Genomic DNA, 14,594 nt, shown 5'->3' with positions numbered 1-14,594 from the left:
GTGTGTGAGTTCTCGGCCTGTTTTTGGCTCCAGACAGATGAAGAAGGGACAAAGCCTGCTGGTGTGTAATGTATCACTGTCTGCCCCCTTCCCTCTCTAACACATATGTCCAACCACAAACACACACGCAGCCAGACAGGCTGACGTGACCCCCACACCCCTCCCGAGACAGAGACATCTCCTGCTTGTCAGTGTGTCAGCAGGCCAGATAAACTTAGTTGCCAGCTCTCCACAGAGCTCGTCCTGCCTCCTGCTGACCAGTGAGCCATTTCTACATCGCCGACCATGTGACCTCACCTTCCCAGAGTCCTTTACACAACCTGCCATGCGCTCCTGTGTCTTAAAATGGATGGTCATGAATGCTACAACTCTTTTTGCTGAGCAGCGGTTTGCCATGTGAGTTAAGACACGCATACACGTACTCCTCGTACAGAGGTGACTTAGACTTTGAGCTTAAAGCTGCACTAATCAATACTTTTACATGAACTATGGATTACATGTCGTGTCTAATGAGGAAGGTTTTTGCTTGAATATGCAAACGCACACAGAAGAATCACCAAGCTCTGCAGTTCCTCAAAGCATGTCGTCCCTATCATAACAAAAGTTAGCTCATGACATGTAACATATAGAGCAGGTATAGTCAGTGTCTTTTATGTAAAGAGAAGAAATAAGGTTTGTGAAACTCGTTAAAAGGTGATGACTGTCTATTGAGAGACAGGAGGGTGTTGGTCTAAGCCCATAGCAGCATGAAGATACTTTCATTCCTGAGCAAGACTAACTATGTAGGTGAAAAGCAAGTAGGTGTTAAGGTCGACCATCCCCACGTGTTATTCAAGTATATTTGGCTGCGAGTTTGTGATTATGGTTGAGTTAGTAGTAGAGATGCGCCAATCCAGCTTTTCTGGTCCCGATATTGATACCAATACCTGGGCTCTGGGTATCGACTGATACCGATCCTGATCTGATAGCAGTGTTAAATAGTAACCTGCATGCTGCACTGTGGGATAAGACTGGTAATGTTTAGAGTAAAAGACATAAATAAGTACATATGTTGATATTTATTTAAACTATAAGTGTTTAAAAGTTCAACAGCAGTTTGGTTAAAAATATGATTCAGAATTTACAGAAATGACTACTTTATTGAAAAATTTTTATACCTTGTAGACTAAATCATAGTTTAGCCTTAGTGTCGGCGCCGATACCTGATACCAGGATCGGATTGACCCACTTATTAGCAGCTGAAGTTAGTGTCTGAAGCGCTGGATTGTTTTGTGATCACTTCTTGAGGTGATTAATAAAGCTTACATGAAAATGGACTTGTTGATATTAGTCAGTTAAAGGTGCTGTGAGGAAGAACTGGACAATGTTGGCAAAAACATTTAAAAAAATCAAAAATATGATTAATTAAACCTTCTACCACAATTTTGTCAGTGCATAATTATCCCACTCTCAGCTCAGTTTATTCTGTATTTATTTGTATAATTTGAAACAAGTCACTGAAATGAACATAAAATATGAATTGAGGTTTGCATAGTGTAACAATATATTAAAGAACACACATAAGCTAGAATGGATATGAGGGTAAAAATCGTAAAAAAAAAAAAAGGAGAAAATAAAAATCTTGTTTTTCTTGCAGCAACATAAATAATTTTAATACTGCACTGTTTATGTAGACAATAATTCTACTGCTGGTTCTCCTGGCTTCCTGTCGTGTGTTTTAAAGAGATGATAATTGACACAGCAGCTTTATAACTGTTAGAAGCACTACATGTTGGTTTTCAATTATTTTTCAAATAATGGCCCAGCCCTACCGTGGGAACTATTATCTATAGTCGAAAGTGTTTCACACATGTACCAGGCCAAATGAATGCCCTTTCCAGACTATACCTGGATATATTTTGCCCAGGCCTGGCTATACCGGGGTTTAAAGTGGCCGTGTTCAAAATTTATCTGTGGATGTAAAACAGACTAGACCAGATTATACACCCCTAGGTGAGGGGTTTTGTGTTTACAAAGTGTTTGATTCAAGGTATAATAATCACAGTGAAAGCAAACAGTTTATAAAACTTGTATCATTGTAACTTCTAATTAGAAGAACAAAAAAGGTGCATACTGTGCTGAGAATCTCTTGTCAAGGCAGGTGTTTGTTTTAAAGCAAATAAATGGAGAACAAATCTTCTTTTTAACCCTACTTTCCTTTTTTTCAAGACAGCTTCTTATAGGATGCAAAGCGAAGATGCAACTTATGTATTTTCAGTTGTGTAGGGCTGTTAATGTAACAAAAACCAAACTTTTGGATTCAATCTGGACCATAGTTTAGTGAATCAGACTATCTGTGTTACTCACAGCCCAGTGCTCTAAGACGTGTAAAGAACAGATCTCGCTTCTCACTGCTAGACTTTATGGCCTGGCATAGTGTCGTCAAAGAGACTTTGAGTCAATATGCCTGAAGTGGATTCCTGTTTGACCTGAGAAACAGTATTTAGAAATCAGCCATTTTGTGGCTGATAATCTCATTTTAAATTGTGGATTACGATCAGGTAAATATTCGAAAATGATTTTATTTCAATATCACTGAGAAAGTCCAAACAGTCACTTTCAACTAAGACCTGACTTTCAAAGGTTGATCATACAAAACAAACATGATATTTGTAGTCTAATGAAAAAGATAACATTGTACCTTTATTTTCATACTTACTGTATTAGTTACATGACTGACCTTGATACCCATTGTCGCAGGTTTGCTACATACCCTGTCAGGTCCTGATGCAGCTGAAATGACCTTTGTATGTCATTATCACCTATTGATTCATATTCTACACAAACCTAAAATTGTATCAGATCCACTTTGTCACAATATATTGGTCAGGGGATGAACTTCTTCTGTCTAAATATATAACATAACTCAGTTTAAACCACTGTGTGTACTAATTTTTGATTTATATTTTTTTATTTACAATCTCCACATCTGTAACAATGCAAAAACGCGTAAAAACAATCTAATGACCCCCACAACCCAACAGCACCATCATCACTGGGCTGAGCTCATGCTCACTACAAGTAACCAGCAAATCTTCTCTTTTGTCTGTTGAATGAGTAAATGAGTGGTGTGTTTGAGGTTGGCTATGTAAAGTTTATAGGGTGGTCCAAAGTCAGGTTTTATGACGTCCTTTAATAGAAAATGAGAATGGATACTGGTTTGACCCACAGACTAAATACACAGACAGATACCTCCCACCAAACTGAGACTTTCTTTGTTATTTGGATAACCCAACCTTTGGGCTTAATTTCTCTTCACTCTGCCCTTCATTTTTTACCAAAGGCTCCACAGCTCTCTGTCTCACTCACAAGCATATGCCTCACAAACACATAAACAGTCACCTCCAGCGGGAAGCAGAATTGGGCTGTCAGTCAAATGGACAACCTTATAAGGGCACAGGATCCTGCAGGAGATATTAATGAATGAAATACAGCACCAACACCCAAACACACACACACACACGCTGAAAAGCCCGCCTAAACCGAGACAGCGCAACATCAACTAAGCCAGCTGTTCCACATCAACCATGTCTATTTATGACACACACGACTCCCCTGCCCTTCAAACCGACTGGCAATAGTTTTTAATCTTGGCTCTTTGAGGCGGGAAGTGTGCAGACGAGGAGGGAGCAGAGATGGGTGGTGAGGGTGATGAGGTTTGGCAGCCACCCTGTCAGCATATGTTAATCAGCTCACCTTCTTATTAACTTTTAGATACAAGCACAGACTCAAGACACATCATTTACTGCCTCTTTAAGAGTCAGTGACATGACTAAGTTCTTCAAGATGATCACCTCACAGAAATCCCTGATTACTGCACCTTGTGTTTGCTGTGGGTCACACACGGTTCACTTTGTGTTGTCTCTCATTTTGTGACATTTCAAGGCAACAGTATGGCTCTGTGCTCAGTCCTGACAGTGTTTTTTCAATATCTGGTCCTTTTCCATTTTTTCCTGTCACTCCTCCCCTCCTCCTGTGTGTGTCCCCTTGACTTTCTCCTTGACTCGCTGCTTTGATAATGAAGCAGAGAGATAAACATCTTCCATTGTTCACTCCTATTCTAATAAGGCTATCATTCTCATTACTCGGATGTGTTTGTGTGTATGTGTGTGCGCTCCTGCGTGTACCTGTCTTTAAAATGATGCATAGGAATTTATTTTCTGTAATTAAAGGCCAAAATTGTTAACTTTTCTTTATCTTTTTTAGGCAAAACCATTTTTTTTTTTTATAACTAAGTGCATTTTTTGTGCAATAAGTGGATGAAATAAAGTCTCAGAGCAGATTACATTTTACATTGAAAAATTAAGCATTGAACATGTCAACTATTTACTCATCACATTTCCTTCCAAAGCTGCAATTCAAAAAAAAATTCTACCCTATATTGGTATTAACTCAAATAATCCACACATGAAAACAAATCACAGCATTCAAGTCCATAAATAATGATTATGTGGAATTAAGTACAATAACACAGGAAAAAAGTATTGAGCACACCATAGAAAGGCTGTATCCTTTGGCGAGGAAATGCACCATACCACCTGAAATCTGTCAGTAATTATTACTTGAATTTACAATTACTGCAAACCAACATCAGCTGGGCTAGAGCAAATTGATGGTCCTATAAAGAAGGTCATTTTTTCACCAAGCAGTTAAATACGACACATCTCATGATGGGTAAAGGCAAAGAGCTCTCTGAAGACCTTCACAACCTGATAGTTGCTCAGCATCAGAATGGAACTGGTTACAGACTTATATCAAAGCACCTGAATATTCCAGTCAGCACCGTTGGGGCCATTATTCACAAGTGAAAGAAGCACCACCTTACCATCAACAGGCCACGCACAGGAACTCCTTGAAGATTTCTGACCAGAGAGTCAAAAAGATAGTCAGAAGAGTACTCAACAAGCCAAGGACCACCCTGAAAGTGCTCCAGAAAGACTTGGAGGCAGCAGGTACAATTGTTACAGAGAAAACAACAGGCATTGCACTCCACTGCCATGGCCCCTATGGACGCTCAGCCTGCAACTCCATTCCTTAAGAAAAGGCATGTTGAAGCTGGTTTAAAGTTTGCTAAACAGCATCTTAACAAGCCTGAAGAATACTGGAAGAATGTTGTCTGGTCAGATGAGGCCAAAATTGAACTTTCCGGCTTCATACTACATACCATGTTTGGAGGAGAAATGACACTGCACATCACCCAAAAAACACTAAACCAACAGTGAAGTTTGCAGGTGGAAGCATCATGACATGGGGTTGTTTTTCATCTTATGGTATTGGCAAACTTCATATAATTGACGGAGCAATGAATGAATCCATGTATGGGGAAATTCTTGATATGAATCTGCTGCCATCCACCAGGATGATGAAGATGAGACGTGGCTGGACCTTCCAGCAGGACAACGATCCAAAGCACACAGCAAAGTTGACTCTCAAATGGTTTCAAAAAAAGAAAATCAATCTGTTAGAATGGCCTAGTCAATCACCTGACTTAAATCCAATTGAACATTTGTGGAAAGAACTAAAGAAAAGGGTTCACCAGAGGGCACCAAAGAATATTCAAGATTTAAAGACAATCTGTGCAGAGAATCTCACCTGAGCAGTGTGGGCCATTAGTTAAAACATACAAGAAGCTTCTGGAAGCTGTCATTGCAAACAAAGGCTTCTCTACTAAGTATTAGATGAGTCTCATTTAGCGTGTTCAATACTTTTTCCTGTGTTATCGTACTTAATTCCACATAATCATTATTTATGGACCTGAATGTTGTGATTTCTTTTCATATGTGGATTATTTGAGTTAACACCAATGTCTGGTAGAAATTTTGTTTGAATTGCATCTTTGGAAATAAATGTGATGATAAAAAAGATGATTCATTCAATGCTTATTTTCCCCACTGTAAATAATTTAGATGAAGCAAAAAAAAAAAAAAAGGGTTTGTGGTAAGAGTCATTAAATGTAAGGGTACAGACAGTTTCACAGCAGTATTTAGAAGGTTCCTCTTTGACAGGAGGACATCAAAACCAGCCTGTGAGTCACTTTCAGGAAAATCTTATTCAAAGCAATATTATTGACAGAGATCCATTACATTTCTGATCATTTTTGTTTTTAAATGACCAGAACCACAAGTCCTCACTTCTTAGTTGGGCCTTACAGTCACTTTTGGGTAGTGTGTTTGTGGGGGTGTGTGTGCGTGCATTAATACAGTATGTTTACTGACCTTGGCAAAGCACACATGCTCGTGGAGAGAGCCAATATTGGCAGAGTGACACAGACACAGTTTTTTTTTCCCTGAAACCAGACTTTATTAAAATCAGTCATCTGTTTCAGCGCTCGTTATTCCTCCATGTGTCTGATATTTATGGATACACCAGACTCAGTCCTGAGTGTCTGCATGCGTTGACTCATCAGACTTATTTGACTAATTCATGAGTCTGCGAGCTCACATGATGCATTTGTATATCTCTCTCTGTCACTTTGCAGGAGATGTTCACGCCAGAGTGCAAATTCAAGGAGTCAGTTTTTGAAAACTACTACGTGATCTACTCGTCCACTGTGTACCGGCAGCAGGAGTCGGGCCGAGCCTGGTTTCTGGGCCTAACCAAGGAGGGTCAAGTCATGAAGGGCAACAGGGTTAAAAAGACCAAGCCCTCATCACACTTTGTTCCCAGGCCCATTGAAGGTAAGAAAAAAAAGGGGTTGAAAAAGCGCTTTCATAATTTTACTTCCTGCTTGACACCAATAGGGTTTGCTCTGCAAGTAATTACTTTCATTAACATGACAGAGCAGTAGTTTGAGATGTTGTACTCCTCAGGGTCAGTGAGAGTCTTCTCAACAAAGTATAAAAACAACACCAGTGCTCATTTGTGATGGATAACCTGTCTGCAGCAAATGTTAATGTCTCTGAGAGCTCAGAGAAGCTTATCTGATTTTATGCAGATAAGAAGTTTATGGAGTACTTTATAAAGAAGTATATAACAGTTTCAAATTAACATATGATGAAAAAGCTTTTAAAAGTCCTTAGCAGTGTTTTGAATTTATACTTTACTGGAGAACGACAGTAAATCTAAGCACATGTAATCTGATTGCTACATGAATAGTTTGACGAAAAAAAATTATCTACACACTGGTTTAGGGTTACTTGGAGAGATCTAAGTCACCGTCACATCTGTACACAAAAGCCCCGTTTTCATCAAGCAGTTCACTTTGTCTCATTTCCTCTGACTAATCCTGGAACAGATCCTCAAATTACAGAGTCGAGCCATCCCACTTTTTGGGACCCTTCCATATGGGTGCCAGACTAAACTGATCCGATCCCAGAAGGTGGAGCTACAACACTGCAGACCGTTAAGTCGAAAGAATTGTCACTTACCATGTGACAGGGAGTGTATTTTTCCCCTCGCGGCACACAGACTTCTCTGAAACAAAGCTTGATTGTGCTCTGTGTCGAAGAGCCACATGCCAATCACAGATAGAACAAATTGCTGGATGTCTCCCATCGTTGCTCTTTGTTTACTGTGTCACCTTTTCCTTCTTTGTTGGATTTATTAGCGGGGTACACTGTGTCCCACTCAAGCGGCAACCTCAGGTCTAAGAATATGAGACGATGTAGAAGTGCTCAAACTTGCTGTTTCTCGAGTGTCCTCTTGAGACTGGCTCCAGAAGTACTGGAAGTCACACACACACTAAGCCAGAAAAGCTGCTTTCACAGGAGAAATGAACCTTTTTACAGCCTGGTTCATAAAACGTATCCAGTCTGAATCACTAGTTTCACTACCGGCACACACTCTATGGGGGGTGAATTTTTTTTCTAACTAGGCTGTTTAAATGATATTAAGATCACAAGCTCACCCAATCAGATCTTAGTTCATGTGATTGGCAAGAGCCCTATAGCTGTACTCAAAGCCCCTGCCACTCCCAATATGATGGCGATAGCTGATCTGCTTCAAAACTCAGTTTCAAAAACAGACAGGTGGCATCAGGGGGACAATGTCCATTAATTATACAGTCGGTTATGGTCATGCTGCTATGGCGTAACATTAGTCCCACTATTACGTAACTGATACAGCTTATGGCTTCTGACTTACACAGGGGCAAGGTTGGCTGTGGAAATGCAAACAGGATCAGGCTTCACCTATTTAACCCATACCAAACTGTACTGATCAAACCAGAATGCTTGGTGGAAACAGGGCAAAAACCTCAACTTGCAGCTGTTAGTATTAGCCTAACAACCCAACAGGAGCGATGCACATTTAGAATCTAAATAACACTGAGCATTATTACTTTTGCTGGTTGGCGCTAGTCTGTTTGACAAACTGGCATGTTGATACATTCAGCCTTAAATTCTGGCCAGATGTTGCTACCAGCACAGCATGTAGGGATGTCCTGATATTACATTTTCACTTCCGATACAATACCGATACTGCAGCATTGAGTATTGGCCTATACCGATATTAATCCGATACGATATCAGCATTAAACATGCATACTTTTATTACTTATTTTGTAGTATGTCTGTCATGTTAGAAATGGCTTGATTAAGTGATTTTATTCAAACAAAGAACAGTAGTCAGCAACAGTAGTTAAGAGGAAAAACTGACCCATTTATTATTAACCAGTGGGTAACAGAAACTGCTTATATCGAAGTGCTTATATTGGAGATTTAAGATGCATTCCAATACGATACCGATACTTTTTTTTTCGCTGATATCGGACAGATATCAATATCGGATTGGGACACCTCTAACAGCATGAGGAGAAAAAGCTAGGGGTACTAGTCTGCTAATGATAGCCACACTCAGCAAACCAATTTGTCAGTGATTACCTCCAGATTCTGTGAACCCATGTCTCACTGAGTCAAAAATAACAACTCAGTTTTGACCTTTTCCTAAATGTTTTCTTCCTTGTAGCTTAGTCTTTCAGTCAAAATTTAAAATTCTCTGTGCAAAACAAGGTATGATCTCTTTTAGTTAAAATCAAAATGAGCAGAAGCTTGGATGTACCAGTTGGATTATGGATTGTGTTCTTTGAGACAGAGAGACTTGTTTTCAACAGTTGTTAAGGAGCAGTCAAGCTTTAACGGATGCTGGCTGCCAGCTGTAGCTTTATAATTGACATGGTATCTTTATAACTCAATCTTAAAAATGAATACACCCAATGATTTTTCAAAACGTCAAACTGTCATTTAAAGTATATTGTTCTGTCTGTATCAGGTTCAAGAGGAATACCCATTCCTTAACAACTCCAATATGTTTCCAGCAGAGCAATGTGTAATAGATATAATCTTGAAAACCTGTCAAGTGATGCGATAAAAAAGTGCTGACATGGCCTAATTCCCCGTCTTATCCCTCCCAGCCTGGTACAATTGTCCCTCCTGCCTCACACCTGACCTTGTCTCTGTCTTCACATCCATCTCCTCAATCTGCTCTTCATCGTCCCCTCTCTGAGCCCCTCCTCTCTTTGTCCTCTTGTCTCCCCCTCTTCCCTTTTCCTCTCTTTGCATCTCTGCCACAGTTTGTATGTACAGGGAGCCGTCACTGCATGAGATCGAGGAGAAGCACCGCTCCAGAAAGAGCTCAGGGACTCCCACCATGAACGGAGGGAAAGCTGTCAATCAGGACTCCACATAGCAGCGGGGGGCGGGGCTTCCTGCTGAGGGGGAGCGGCCTCAACCTGACTCAGGGGGAGGGGCCAAAGGGAAACTCGACGCCCCCGAAAATACGCACCACAATCCCCTCCGAAAGGGACGGGGGCGTTGCAACGAGGAGGAGCTATAACTGTACAACTAAGACAACAAAAGCAAAACTGAACTCTTGCCTGTGAAAACCTTTTAGATGAATTAATATGAAACCAGAGGATATATATAAATAAACGTATATATATATATATATATATGAAAGAAAAAACATTTTCAATCAGGACTTGACCAACATTTTATGCAAAAAAAGAGAAAAAGCTGTGATAAACAAAGGAATGGTGGTCTCTCTTCACACAAATACAAATATCTATCATTTTCAAATTATGCTGTGAAAAACAAGCTTTAATACATGTTCAAGTTTCATACATCGGTTTCTTTTCCAAACGCCATCGCCTTCTCATATGCTTTATCGTGTTATTGTTGCCAGTAATAACTAAATCATCACCATCATTACTTTCTTTGTTGATCCAATCATCCAGGTAACCACTTTTTTTTAAACTAAAAATTATTTTTCCAATAACTTGTGTTTTCTCCTTTTCAAAATTTGAATGCACTGTTAAGCTGCTCTTGTATGGGGGTAAGACTGAATGTACTTGATAGTTCTCTGTGTTGGGCTGCGGTTGAAACAGAGTGCTTTAAGGGTGGAATGTAATTTACTCAGGTGTGTACTGAAAGTGTGACGAAGAGGATGGAAAGAGCTGTTTTAAATTGTCTAACGTAAGCTCTTATATGTTGTTCTGCAATGGCAGGATGAGACGGACAGAAGCAATATATCAGAGAGCAGTCATCACAACAATAGTCATCACAAGCTGAAAACACATTATACTGTTGGTGTTTGTGGAGAAGACTTATGAAGAATGAACAATAAGGTGGCAAAAAGTTGAATCTGTGGTTTTAACAAAGCTTCACTATGCTCTCAAAGTTTGCAAGGATTACTAGGTTTTAAGTCGACATATGTTCAAATTTGTCAAAAATGGCAAAAAGTATTATCTCTCCAAAAGCTGAGAGGAAGATAACCAGCATCAGCACTATGAGCCATGGCCAAAAAAACGTCTCTTCATATCTGCACCTCAAGAAACACAGACTCCTTTGCTGTGAGCTAGGCTACAACGACTCTAAAAGCATAACTACGACAGTATTCAGGCTTTTAAATGATATCGTCGAGTAAGTAATTAATCCTAAATAAAAGACTTCAGCAGTTTTTGTAAGAGAGGGGAGGATGAATGTTGATTCAGCAGGCTTGGCAGAGAAAACATGCCGACTATTTTTAAAGTTCTTCTCTTTCTATTACTTTTATCTGAAGAGGATTCAAGTTTTCTCGACGCTGGTGGACAGGGTGCCTCACTGTTTGATAACTGGCAGACCTGACGTGCTGGTGTTTCACAGTAAGGTTACAATCATTTAGACTTTCTCATCATAATGAAAGCAGAGTGTCTCATTGAAGAAACTGTTAATCTGGATTAAGCCAGGTTTGGGGAGGATGATTTATCTTTCCGGTGAGAATATCTCACTGTTTGTTTTCTCTGACATGGTAATCCATACAGTCTCCACCCCCCCTGGTTTTGTGACCCATGAAATGAGCCATTCGCTGCATTGTGGAGGAAAGCTTTGCTTTCATAAATCAACGCACTGACAGGGCTTTATAAACAAGGTGAATTGACTGGTACACCGCATATGCCACTGCGTGCGCCGTGTAGCTCATTCTTAATCCCCTATTAGTTCGTCTAACTCAGGAAGTCCTACAATTGTTCCGTGAATGGGGCCAGACATTAAGGCTTGGCTGTTTGCTGCCCAGCACTCGTTGCACAAAACCTGGCCTCGTGTGAGATATTTAAGACGGAGTTCATGTTTTTTTTTTATAAATAAAGGTGATGTACAGAGCTAAGCCCAGTCACGTTAGGAGGGCCAGGAAAGGAATTATGGGTTCTCAGACAAAGCATGAATATTGCATGACTGTAGGAGCTGGTGCAATAAAGGTTTGATTTAGAGGTGAGAGCTAAAAATTAATTGTGGGAAAGTTGGTAGGAACTTTTTTATGCAATGTTTGATCAGTTCTTTGGAGAGTTTCTACATCTCTCCTATAGCTGGATGGAAATCACATGTTAGAAGGTTGTTGGTATGTACAGGGAGTAGTCCACTAAGTTTCACACAGCAAACAGAAACGATATATCGTAGTGGATCTAGGAGGGTCTTACACCTGGGGCTTTGGTCCATAATAAGTGGAGCATTTCACCTGCAGAGGCTAACGACGGATTAGTTTAACTTCAACACACCCAACAGTTCAGCAAACCAGTGATACATCCAGTAAACCAGACCCTGACACCGACAGTCAGCAGGAAAGACCAGCATGTAAAGGATCTTTTATAAAGGTTTATATTGGTTCAAATAAGATACATGTGGACTTAAAGCAATGCATGTAATTGGATGTACTCGATGTCAATTTGTTGACAGTGGAAGCAGAGGATTTGAGATAAAGTATGGAGGTGAAAAAAAAATAAACCTGATGAGACAAAGCAGTAAAGGAGAGCACTTTCTGGGGGGATATATTGATGTATGAAAGAATGAGCGGGGCTTTGGTTGTACATGATGTTAAGTATAGTTTCTTATTTTTATGTTTGCAGATGATTTCACTGCATCGGAACACACTCATATATGCATTATGAATTGTGAGATGAAATAAAAAATATGCATTGATTATAAAAAATCAGAATGAAGTTAGTGATTGTTTAAGAATAAAGACTATGTTATCAAAAACTTTCACCTATGCAGTGACTGATTCAGTGTGTTGTTCAGCGTGACTGACAGCTGTAGTGTACATCTGTTGTATTAATGTCACTCTTTTCAGCAACAAGAGACGCGGCAGAACGGGCAGACAAACTAAATCCATCAACATGGATTTCCACGCAGCGCAAATTCAGAAAATCCAATCCGTTTCCTTTTATCAATTCACCGGGGATGATTTATCTTCACACTAGCCCCTAAATCCGATGTGTCATTTTGGGATGGCACTCCTTCGCCCTTAATTCTCCCGTTGTCATGGAAACAGACCTTCCGTGCAGTCTGCAAGGAGAATGAGGAGGAGGAGGAGGAGGATGAAGGCTCCCCTGACTTCCAGGACGTGGCTTGTCTTTTCTCCTGATGGCTGCAGTACAGAGAACAGCAGAGCTGGAAGAAAGGAGGGTAGTTTGTTCCCTCTTTTTCTGTTTGTATAGTGTTGCCTTCGGGTGCTGTTACTGCTGCAACCTGGGGGGAAAAAATCAATAAGTTCTCACAGAAAGGAAGGAGGGAGGGGGAAAGAAGAGAAAAATGTGTTGGTGTTTTTAAGGGTGTGTCCCCCAAGACGTCACCTGAACTTTAATGTCTTGCATCCAAGCAATCCACCGTGCATGCAAAGTTTGTCAAGAGAGGAGAAGAGAGGAAGTGTTTCACATTGCACCAGAGATGAATGGTGTTTGTGCAGGTCTCTAAAACCCAAAAAAAGATGTTCAGGATTGTTTTTGTTTTCTCTTCTTTTTCCAATGAAAGCTAAGTTACTATCTAATTCACAACAGCAACCACAAAAATCCTTTAAAGTCTTCATCACAGGCTAACAGGCTCATATCAGTGATAGCAAGAAGCAAAGGCTTGTACTGTTAAAAGTGTTTGGTTGTTAAGTGGACCCTGGAGCTTTCTGCTTGAAATTACCACCAAACACTGTCTGACACCCTGGCAAAAATTATCACACATTTCTAAACCATACTGTTTTAATCTCACCCATTTACATGCTAATAAGCTAGCCAAACAAATGCTAGCCTCTCGCTGTTATGCATCTGCTTTTTGCTGATTTTTGCTGAACACCCATTAACCAAGTCTGGGTCAAACTGAGGTTTGAACATAATTTCTCCATGAATGCTTTAATACTAGTCTTTTCTCTTTTTTTTCTACCCATGCTAATGTGATGTGATGCTAATGAGCTAGGCACATTGAATTTCCAGAGTTCCTAAATGAGGAGGTAAAAAGTTATGAAACAAAAATTAAAAACAACAAAAAGTCCTCAAGCTTTGCTAAAACACACTTTATAGTCCAACTAGTCATCTGTACTACTGATTTTTTAGCTAAAAGCTAACATTTTGATGGCAAACTGCTCTCAACAATGATATCAGCTATTAATGCTACACAATTTTACCAGAAAATTATTGCTTCGGACCAGTGGTGAGAACAGGGGTGGGGGTGTCGCCCCGTCTCGTGGCCAAATTGATGAAAAATTTGCACTTAAGTGCCCTCTTGGAAGCTAAACACGCTAAACTTCCCCCTTAGCTGGTTAAACACGGAAAAAGTATCTTCTTGGGAGGCAAAAACACAAAGGACAAGGACAAACAAGTTATGTGCCTTTTTAAAATCTTTCATTCCCTGCACTTTAAAGTCTATGCATGCCAATGCTGTAGACTCTTTTTTTGACACGCTTGTGTTGGAAAATGTGGTGTTTTTCCCTCACTTCGTCAGTTACTAGTATTACTTTGCAATTTCCCACACACTGTAGGGTACTCCCATGCCACTGTAACCTTGCAGAGCAGGCTGACCTGCCTGATTTAGTTTCTGAACTCCCGCAGGTCCATCTTGCCAAGCTCCAATGACCAATGAATTCACTCGGCTAAATTCTAACCGGCCCAATCAGGGAAGCTGTGGGAGCAGACGTGACGTCAGCAGACTTTTGTACTTGTCAGCGTTCCTTTGATTCTTAAGTTAAATTTATAAAAACGGGAGCTGTCGTCTAACGCCTTTTTCACAGCTGTTTCTCGTGATTCAGTAGTTGTTCATCTATTGTTTCTTAGAAGCATCGGCTCACATAAGCTACGTCATACCATGGCTTGATGTGGATTGGTT

At 40.2% G+C, this 14,594-nt stretch overlaps 1 protein-coding gene across 4 annotated transcripts in view; it reads left to right on the top strand.

Moving 5' to 3' along the window:
• The window catches only part of fgf12a (fibroblast growth factor 12a), a 58,914-nt gene extending 46,621 nt beyond the window's left edge, over nt 1-12,293 (top strand). For all 4 annotated transcript variants that reach the window (XM_074689306.1, XM_074689305.1, XM_074689302.1 and 1 more), the window contains 2 exons: nt 6,518-6,716; nt 9,548-12,293. In XM_074689306.1, coding sequence (XP_074545407.1) covers nt 6,518-6,716; nt 9,548-9,663 — 315 coding nt within the window. In that variant the 3' untranslated portion in view covers nt 9,664-12,293. The remainder of the gene's footprint in view (nt 1-6,517; nt 6,717-9,547) is intronic.
• Nucleotides 12,294-14,594: the final 2,301 nt, after the last annotated feature.

This window comes from Halichoeres trimaculatus, unplaced genomic scaffold (genome assembly GCF_033239565.1).
Source record: "Halichoeres trimaculatus isolate MK-OKI-2021-1 unplaced genomic scaffold, fHalTri1.1 fHalTri1_scaffold_15, whole genome shotgun sequence".
Lineage (NCBI taxonomy): Eukaryota > Metazoa > Chordata > Actinopteri > Labriformes > Labridae > Halichoeres > Halichoeres trimaculatus.
Note: the sequence above shows the minus strand (reverse complement) of the source record. Positions and strands in the feature narration are given on the sequence as shown.